Source organism: Lepisosteus oculatus, chromosome 2, assembly GCF_040954835.1.
Source record: "Lepisosteus oculatus isolate fLepOcu1 chromosome 2, fLepOcu1.hap2, whole genome shotgun sequence".
Taxonomy (NCBI): domain Eukaryota; kingdom Metazoa; phylum Chordata; class Actinopteri; order Semionotiformes; family Lepisosteidae; genus Lepisosteus; species Lepisosteus oculatus.
The window spans coordinates 74,769,270-74,778,757 of record NC_090697.1 but is presented as its reverse complement, the minus strand read 5'-3'; the positions used below and the strand labels follow the sequence as shown (position 1 = coordinate 74,778,757).

The following is a 9,488-nucleotide window of genomic DNA, read 5'->3' as shown; positions in this document are numbered from 1 at the left end:
CCGTGGTGTCTGAAAGCAGACATCACAGACATGAGTCTTTACGGCCTCTTCATGTCTCTGTCTCAGCTGACAAACTGCAGTTACGGGGTCACTGTTTGCAAAGAGTGGGACTTCGCTGGACAAGAACACTGACAACATTAAGTTCCTCAGAGACCCACTGTTTTTACCTTGTGTACGTACAGTTCAGGGTATAGGCGTAGATATATACATTCCTCAGTACCGAAGCAGGAGAAAGGCTGCATTGTTCCGTGCTATAACATAATAGCGTCTTCAGACAACGCAGGCGTGTAGGGGGGAAAAGGATTTCAGCTGCTTCATGGCGGCCAGATAGGCGTGCTGGCGGAGCCTCGTTCTGATTTCAAGATGGCGGGCGTTGTGGGAGCGCCCCGCTGACAGTTTAGGAAGCCCCGCGCACTCTCGCGAGCCCTGTGTCTCTCCTGCTCGCTGGTGTAAGATGGCGGAGGCGAATTAAGCCGCAGCCCCAGGTAACCGATTAGATTTGCTCTTGTGTCGGCGGACGGGGGGCTGAAGGTTTCGGGAGCGGGGGAAGTGGGACCCAGAAATCCCGGGAACGCAGGGTGAGGGGCGCCGGGGGTCTGTGTTGGACGGTGACCGCGGAAAGCAGAGGTTTTTCCCTCTCTGGGTCCGGGCAGACTGCTGTGTGAACCGCCATTTTTAATTTGCAATCTCTGAGTGAAAAGTAGTTTAGAATCGGAGGGGGGCTGAGGAGGCGGAGGGGGGAGGTTGGGTCGAGCGCTGTGTGTGTTTGTGTGTGTGTGGGGGGGTGTTAGGGTTAAGCGGGGTTATACCGGAGGGCCGAGCCGGGGGACCGGGGAGAGGCAGCGGCAGAGGGAGAGATTGCGGGTGTGCGAGGAGGATGACAGGTCAGTGACAATGGCAGCAGCGCAGGGGGGCGGCGGGTTTGGGGGGTACAGGAGGAGAGAGAGGGGGTACCCCTTCAGGTCGGGACGCTGCTGCGAGTGCGAATGGCGGTGGAGGAAGAAGAGGAGGAGGAGGAGGGGTACAGGAGAGATTAAAATATTGGGGAGTCACACCTAGGAGAAAAGACGAGGAGAGAGGGGGGAGGAGGAGGTGAGGTTTCGGTGGGCCGTGTTGGGTTGAGCTCTGGCGTCTGTCCGCACGCTGTTTCATGTGTTTTTTTTTTAGAACAGAAAAAAAAAATCCCAAGTACCTGTCCTCTCCACACCGGGCGCAAACCGGCCAGTCATCGGCCGGCCGGTGCGCCGGCTTCTCCCGTGTCGAGCCCGGCCGAGGCGACATTTTTGTTGTTGTTGATTTTTTTTGTTGTTTTTGAACGTGTTTCTGCGCTGCGGCCGGCCGGGTTTTCAGTGGCGGACTGGACAGGACTGGCCCGGCCCGGGCCGCCGTGACTCCGATACGGTACCGGCGGTGACGGTGTGCTGTCGGGGGGGGAGAGAGAGAGAGGGGTTGGTGAGGAGGGGGGGGCGGCGGGAAGGCCGGACGGTTCGTCGTTCGTCGGCGGAGCGGAGCGAGGGGGGCACGGGGCCGCGCGCGCGAGAGCCGCCGGCTTGGGGGGCCTCGCCGCCCGCGAGGGGAGCGCGCGCGTGTGCCGGGGGAGGGCTCGAGCTGCTGCAGTACGGCGGGGGGGGGGGGCGAGCCCCCTCGCGCCGGGCCGGGTCGAACCGAGCCGAGCTGAGCTGAGCTGAGCCGCAGCAGCGGCTCCGGCTCCGGCTCCTTCGCCGGCGTCTTCTGCCGACAGGGCTCGTCATGGCTCTGGGAAAGAGGCGTTTGATTAAAAAAATAAATAAATAAATATATATATATACCTACAGGGAGGCCGGCTGGTGTAACGGACCAGCCTTCCCCGCCCCCCTTTTCGCTGGTGCGACATGTTGCGACGCGCTGACACCTGTCCTTCAAGCGTGTGTGTTGTGTGAGCTGGAGTCGCAGCGTGGAGACGGGTGCGATCCTCCGGGGACCTGCTCCACGGACGGCCGTGTCAGCTGTGGCGGACAGGAGAGTTCTGTCCGGTTGCTGACGGCCGGTTTTCGGATGCGAACAAGGCTCCCGGCTTGAAAAGAAGAAGCAGGAGTGGCATAAATGCCAGTGTGTGTTTATTTCCAAAGCACTGGGCGGGCGGTTTCTGCCCTCTGTGAGGCTCTCCTGCCCTTAAAGCATCCTGCTCTCTCTCCGTCCCAGGATCTCTCTTGTTTTGGTTAACATCAAGGGCTGCCGTGACCTCGTCTGGCCCAGCGCTTCTCCCAGCCTAGCGTCGCTGGGCCAGAAAATGTTTCCGATAGTCAGTTTCACAATTTTCCTGTTGTGACAGGAAGCCCTGTTTTGCGCGGGTAGCGCAGCGTCTGTGAAGAGTCTCCTCGCCTTCCTCCTTTCAGAAACGGCTCTAGATCGGCTGTTTCATCAACGGTGCAGTGATGATGATGATGAAGCTGTGTTGCTGTTGCCGGCCTTCGGAGACACCGACGGGGAGAGTCCAGACTGGTCCGGTCTTGGTGTTTTAATTTTTAGTTGCGGGCCTTGGCTTGGGTGTGTGGATCTGGGGCGTTCTTCAGGGGATCCCAAACAGCCGAGATCTGTTCCACAGCTGAACCCGAAACGTCAGGGTTGATTTGAATTTGCTGTGTTTTGCGTGATTGTTTTCAGCTCTTAAGCAGGCTGGTCGTTGGATGTTTTAACTGTTGCGTTTCGTGAGTGATGCACAATTCTAGACTCCCGAGCAGAAAATGCATCTTGCAGGTGTGCCGGTCGAGCAACTATTTTTTATTTGATTTGATTTAAGTCTTTGATGAAGCAAACGAGCTTCAGTTTCCATCTGGGATGGAAGCCAGCAGCAGCAGGACTCTGGGGGTCCCTGTCCTGGAGCCCAATGGTTCTGTTTGGCTGTTTGAACCCTCAGCCATCCCCAGAGTTACTCTGACAGGAGCGCTGCTGTTTGAGAGCCGGGCAGGGCGGTGAAGTCGTGGTTTGCCTGGCGCGAGTGGGGCGCCGAAACCGTTTCGGTGCTGAAACGGCCTGGTTCTGTGTGTGGCTCCGGGCCCGGCGCGGGGTGGTGGAGTCCACAGGGAGAGCCGGGCAGCGGCGTGGAGCAGGGGGGGGTCGGGGGTTTCGGGACTGGCACCTGGAGGGATGCGGGTTCAAATCCCAGGTGTGGCACAGCCCGTTGCGCCCCTGAGCCGGGCGCTTCCCTGCTCCAGTAAAACGCGCAGCTGAGTGTCGGTGTCAGGGGCAGTGTGCTAGTGAAATACCGCACTGAGGGCGCAGACATGGTCTTCAGTCGCCGCTGGCGGCTCCTCACACGGGCTGAGCCACAGAGAGAGAAGAGACGAGCGGTGCGGCACCCTGATCGGTTTTTTATTTTATTTATTTGTTATACGCAAGACGAGTAGCGGAGCGGGGCCCCGCTGCAGGAAGTCCCCCCCGGAGCGCTGCTGACCAGCGCAGCTCGACCGCCCTGACCGCACAGGCGCTCTCCGCAGGCCCGTGTGCGCGATGATTCAGCGGTCTGCCTGCAGCACCGCAGCCCGGGGCCTAACGCCGCCCGCACGGCGGCTGTGCCCCAGCCCCGGGGTGGTGGTGGTGGTGGTGGGGGGGACCTGGAGAGCTAGCGCGGCTCGGTTCGTGTGTGTGCACGCAGAGGCCGGGCGAGGTGCGTGAAACGGGGACCCGGCTGTGGGAAACCAGCTTCCCCGTAGGCCTCAGTCGGAGCCGGGCGCTTGATTTCTGTTGAGTGCGGGGAAAACACAGGCGGCTATCGGGTTACAAAGCCGCGCCGCCAAAAGCCCAGACCGTTGCAGCGCCGGGCTGGAGACGTCCCTGAATAGGAATAAGCAGCCATAAAGGATAGAAGCCCGGTCCGCAGCTGTATTTTTAACCCTTTTAGTCCGCTTGTGTTGTATGTGCCTGTGCTCACCGATCACTATGGCAACGAATAATATATACACGTTGGTCTCAAAAGAAGGCTGAAAATCTCGCTATACACACTTGCTGCTGCTGCTGCTGCTGAAGAGTGTCTGAGCGCAGTAATACCTTGCTCGCAGTGTAGTCTGATCATCGCGGGCCCTATCGCCTGCTCTGCGTGTTGTGTGGCTGAGCAGCTGGACCCAGCTTCTCCAGCTCGTACGCGAGCGTCTGAGTCAGGCCCTGCGCGGTGTGTGAGGCTGAGCTGTGCTGGGCGTGTTGCTGTTGTGACTGTCAGTGTTTTGATGCTCCATGCTCCAGGCTGAGGCTGACCGGCCACTCGTTGGACAGCCGGTCAAGCTCTTCCTGTCTTGGTACGGATCGGACCGAAGAAGCAGGGCGTCCCAGACGCGTGTAACTGTACGTGCAGTGGCGTCGGCTCGGGTTCGCTCGTAGGAAGGTTGGCAGGGGTGGCGCGTTTCCTGGCGCTGGTTGATGTACAGCGGCCTGCAGCTGGCCAGCCCTGCAGCTCTGCCAGAGTCTGATCCGTTGGCCTCCAGTGGACATATGGGTGCCGTTCCTTTTAAAAACGGCAAGGCTGTGAATGTCTGTCTGTCTCTCTCTCTGCTGCGTGTCCAGCTTGGAAAGATGCGTTTCTTGGTGTTGTCTGGCACAATGGCCGAGTCATCAGAATTGCTGCTGTGGCCTTGGGTTCATTTCTGTACGTGGGGGGCTCTCTACGTGGAGTTTGCATGTTCCCCCTGGGTTCACGGGTTCTTCGGTTTTCTCCGGATGCTCTGGTTTCCTCTGAAAGTCCGAAAACATACTGGTGTGATAACTGTGAAAACTGGCCCTGGTGTGAGGGTGTGTGTCAGTGTGTGCGCCCTGCGATGGACTGGCGTCCCGTCCAGGGGTGTGCCCTGGCTTGCGCCCGTTGCTTGCTGGGACAGGCTCTGGCTCCCCCGCATAGGAGGAAACGTTTTGAAAGTGGCTGGATGTTCCCCGGTGTTGTGCTGGTGCTCTGGGTGTCCAGACGGCAGCTGCGCTTTCCAAACGTTGTGTGTGGAGCCGCGGCAGTGTCTTCCTGACCTGAACGAGCACAGTCGGCCTTTGGCGTGTCTGCACGTGTCCGAGTGCTGGACTGTCGCTTGAACGCCCCCCCACCCCCCCTCGAACCCGTAAGGCTTTCGGTGACGCCGCTGGAACGGGCCCTTCACTGGAAGGTGTGTGGGGGCACTCGTTTCCAAGGATTTGTTTCCTGCTGTCGTGCTGGACGGTGGCGCGGGGGCCCTGGGTTCTGTCCGTGTGGAGTTTGTGTGTTCTTCTGGAGACGCCACCAGGAGGGCGCGCCCAAATGGAGCTGGTCCGGACCGCTCCGGCCACCAAACGGGCTCAGAATTGGACAATTTGGATGGAATCCGAAGGCAGACGGGACCTCTGAGGGTATTGAGGTCAAAGCCGTGGGCAGTCCCCGAAGAAGCCGGTTTCCTAGGGCACACGTGCAGCCGGAAACGCAGCGCCTCTTCCTGTTGGCAGGTCAACCCTTCCTGTGCCCTTGGGGTCCCGCCTGGACCAGCGGAACCTGGAATCCTGACTGTCGGCCCCATTTTCATCTCGGTCTTCTTTCTGGGGTGATTAACGTTTTTGGTTTCGGGGTGCTGCGGGAGAGATTCTTTCCTTGTTTTTTTTTTTGTGGGCTGCTGCCACAGCTGCTCCGTCTTGTCCGCCGGCGCGGTGGGTGTAGCGGCGTGTCCGTGCGTGCGCTCCGCGTGCGTACGGGTCGCTCGGTGCTACCGAGCGTGTCCGCGAGGTGCGGACGGCGGGTTACTGGCTTCGCCGTCCGAGCTGTCCGTCCTCTTCCGCACATCTCCGGTGCTCCGCTCGGTGTCTCGGGGTGTTGAGCCCGAGGGCCAGAGGGAGGGCCGAAGCACTCGGACCTTCAGCTTGATGAGTGACGCCTGTTGATGAAGAGCAGTGAGGTGGCAGTTTCATCTTTAAGAGGAACTTCCATCTCCCCATCCATTTTCTAGCAGCTTCTTCCAGTGCTGGGTCAAAGGGGAGCCGGGGCCAGCAGGCAACAGGAGCAGGGCTGGGTACGTCTGAGACGGGACGCCAGTCCATCGCAGGGCACACGCTCACACCAGGGCCGGTTTTATCAGAAGCCAGTTCATATCCCCTCGTTATGTGTTTGGACTGTGGGAGGAAACGTATGTGAGCCCAGAGAGAACGTGCAGACTCCACACGGATAACACCCCAGCTCCAGCCCCAGCGCTGCAAAGTAGCAGTGCTAACCACTGCGTCACCAGTGGAGCCCAGACTGGGAGCTTGTCAGGGAGAGTTGCCCTATGGGAGCCCGGTTTCTGAGAATACAGGGCGAATTTCACAGTAGGCGCGGACTCTTTCGGCCAAGTGGAGCTCTCCTGCTCTGTATTCTGACAGCCTGGGTGCATCAGTTTATTTCCATGCTGTCATGATCTTCTCTGTGTAAAAAATAAGCTGTCAGTGCTGAATCTAGTGAGCCTAGTCTAAAGAAGGTTCCTCCCCTGCTCGATGACCACAGTTCGCAACGAACTGAGCTCGCTTTCTGTTCACTCTGTCGTGATCCACTCGGGTCTTCCGGCGAGCCGTAGGATCTTGTGCATGCTGGCCTGATGACGTGCCTGATGAAGCAGTCTATTTAAATGAACTTCACGAGCTGCCCGGCGCTTAATTCACGCACGTTTGTCCTCGTCCTCTATCACTGACTGTCCTTGGCTTTCGGGTTCCCTTTACGTAGCAGGTGGGTTCATTTCCAGCTTTCGTAGGAGGTACAGGCTCTGGTTCTGGTTCTGTGTTGAATGAAGAAGAAAAGTAAATCTACGTGTCTGTCCATACAGATTTACTTAAATTTAGGTAATTTTCAGGAAATGTGTAACTGCTGTTGGCTTATATATAGAGGGGTCTTCAACCCATAAATAAACGCAAAACCAGTCCAAGCTGCTGCGCAGCGGGAGTCTGGTCTGTTTTCCTCGTGTGGCACCACTCACTTTAGTGGGCAGGAAACTGGATAACTGCCCACTGGCCTTAGCCTTTAACTGAAATTCCCTCGGTTCCCTTTTAATAATTGGTTCCTTGAGTTGGTTGTCGTCTCTTGTTTCTGAACCGCCGATGGTGTTAAACTTGTGGCAGCCGCGTCTTCCCACAGTGCACTGTGGCAGCGGAAGCTGGCCTCCTGATTCATTGGCGGCTGGTTGGTCTCGCTGTCGTGGTGCTCCTGGGGGTTTGGCAGCCGTCATTGGGTCGTATCGCCTCGTGTTTCATAAAAGATTGGTGAATCGTTCGTGGCAACCCATGATAAATTCACGTATCTGCACACTGTCCGTGCAGTGGAAATCGGCGCAGTACGCTACAGTAAAGTAGCATGCTTCAGTACAGTGCAAATAAAGTTCGGTGCTGTCTGGAACGCATTGGTCGAGTCCAGTACAGTACAGTGTTGTCTGTACAGTGCTATAAAGCAATAGAGTGTGTAACAGTAATGAAGACAGCGGAGTAATGCTGGAGCAGTACCGTGTTCAGAGTATGATGTCTACAGATCAATGCTGGAACCTGCAAGCAGCAAAGTAGATTTCTTTTTGCGGTACATTGCAGCACTGAGCAACACATCTTAAGAGTGAAGGGTGCTGTACTGTGCTACCACACCCTACAGCACGTTCATCTCTGCACCTATGGTTTTTGGATATTTTGCATGCATTTTGTCGAGGTTTCCAGGACAGCCCGTCTGTTGCAGGGCAAAGGAAGGACTGAAACAGTGTTGGGGAGGGGGAGCAAGGCCGAGACAGAGAAGGTAGGAGAGGCAGCTTCAGCAAAAAGGCGAGGAAGGAAGAGTTAAGGAGAGGAAGAGGGAGGGTGAACGAGGCAGATCGAGATTGGGGGGCGGGGTCCCGCTCCTGGCAGGGCCGGCTGTATTGATCTGGCAGGGTGCTCTCCTCCCATCAATCTCCTCTCGGTGCCGGCAGTTTAATTTCATTAAGTGGCTGCGCTCTGCAGATCTGTGTGGTGCTGCGCTGTCCCGCTGGGTCCGGGGCTGTCTGTGTACGTCAGCGTGTCTCTGAGTCTACCGCATGTTTCCGCGTGGCTGTTTCTGCTTGGGCCGTTTGTCATATTGCAGACCCACGATAAATGTGAGCACTGGTGACGAACCGAAAGGGCTGAATGAGTCCTCTGTCGCTGGGAGACTGGGAATGAGATGGCACCTGCTAACTGCGAGCACCAGCATCCGTTTGCTCGGTTGTTTCGAGTGATTGGAGAGACGGTGGCACAGACCGAGGCTCTGTTTCAGTGGTGGCTAGTCCTGGTCCTGGAGAGGCCCAATCCAGCTGGGTTCACAGGTCACCTTTAAATTGACGACTTCTGGAGACCGAACAGCTGCACTGTGGTGACTTAAGTGGTTAATGTTCAGTGCAGCCATTTAGAGGTTGTGTAATTAAAAACCTGCACGTCCTGGAAACCTGGACTCCCTTGACTGGAGTGAGCTTGCTAAATTAATTAGCCTGGTTGCTCCGAACCTTTAGAAATGCCCGATTTAAGCGCATGACCTGCTGGAATAGGGTTCTTGGACCTGGGCTGCGTGCTGTGGAGCAAGTAGCAATATTGATGTGCTGAGGGACTTCCTGTTCATAATGTAGTTCATAAATCAGGCTCACAGGGGCTGCTTGGAGATAATGTCAGCTGTCAGTTTTTAATGGGGGCCAGAATCTGCAGTGGTGACTCCCATCAGCTAAATAACAGGGATATTTGAGATTTTTTTTTACTACATCAAATGTTGGGGGTGAGAGAAAGCAGCACAGCTGTCCCTGTATTATTCCTTCCCCTGGGTGGAGTTCTAGAGGATTGGTGTTTGGGGCTGAAATACTGGGGCTGGCAGGAGGGAGCCCTCTCACAGGGGCAGCAGCATGGAGAGTTTCTCTGGCCCTCTCAACTCCTTCTCTTCTCCCCCGCAGGAGCAGAAAGTAGAAACTAGTGACAATGAAAGTAGACAGAAGCAAGTTAAAGAAGACCCCCACAGAGGCGGTGAGTCTTTGATGTCTTTCACTTTCCCTTTGCACCTCTTTCTCTCCACCTCTTCTACAGCCCCTTTTACTGTCCCTCGCTCTTTGTCTCCGTCCAGTTCGCTTTCTCTCTCGGAATCAAAGGTGGTTTGATTTATTTGAGACTTCTGAGGAGCTGGGCGCCCCTAGCTGTGTTAATTTAGTGTTGACACGGGCTCGGGATGATCAATGTGATGCGAGTGACCTGCCCTGTCTGTTTGCCCGCAGCCTGCGGACTGCAGGACGCTGATAGACAAGCTGAAAGCATGCAGCGACGAGCAGCTTCTGCTGGAACTGCAACAGATAAAGACATGGAACATTGGAAAGGTAGGAGACTGAGACGACTTTGAAAGCTCAAGTACTTGCAGCCCAAGCAAACTCCTCACTTACTCCTTGGTCTTTTCTCCTCTGTCCCAATCTCCTCTCCGATCTCCCTCCCTCTGACCTGTTCTCTTGTTGTGGTTCGTTCCTTCTCACTCCATCTCTCCTGGTCTCCTCCTCCCTGCTCTCGCTGTGTCATCCTCT

At 56.5% G+C, this 9,488-nt stretch overlaps 1 protein-coding gene across 12 annotated transcripts in view; it reads left to right on the top strand.

Annotated features, from left to right (window-relative positions):
* The first annotated feature begins 391 nt into the window (after positions 1 to 391).
* Positions 392 to 9,488, top strand: part of huwe1 (HECT, UBA and WWE domain containing E3 ubiquitin protein ligase 1) — a 52,430-nt gene continuing 43,333 nt past the window's right edge. For 9 of the 12 annotated variants that reach the window (XM_069183485.1, XM_069183480.1, XM_069183452.1 and 6 more), the window contains exons 1-3: positions 392 to 485; positions 8,877 to 8,946; positions 9,192 to 9,290. In XM_069183485.1, the coding sequence (XP_069039586.1) occupies positions 8,902 to 8,946; positions 9,192 to 9,290 (144 nt within the window). In that variant the 5' untranslated portion in view covers positions 392 to 485; positions 8,877 to 8,901. Of the gene's footprint in view, positions 486 to 513; positions 579 to 771; positions 885 to 3,262; positions 3,330 to 8,876; positions 8,947 to 9,191; positions 9,291 to 9,488 lie in introns of those variants that run through there. The other 3 variants (XM_069183437.1, XM_069183434.1, XM_069183440.1) reach the window with 3 other exon arrangements.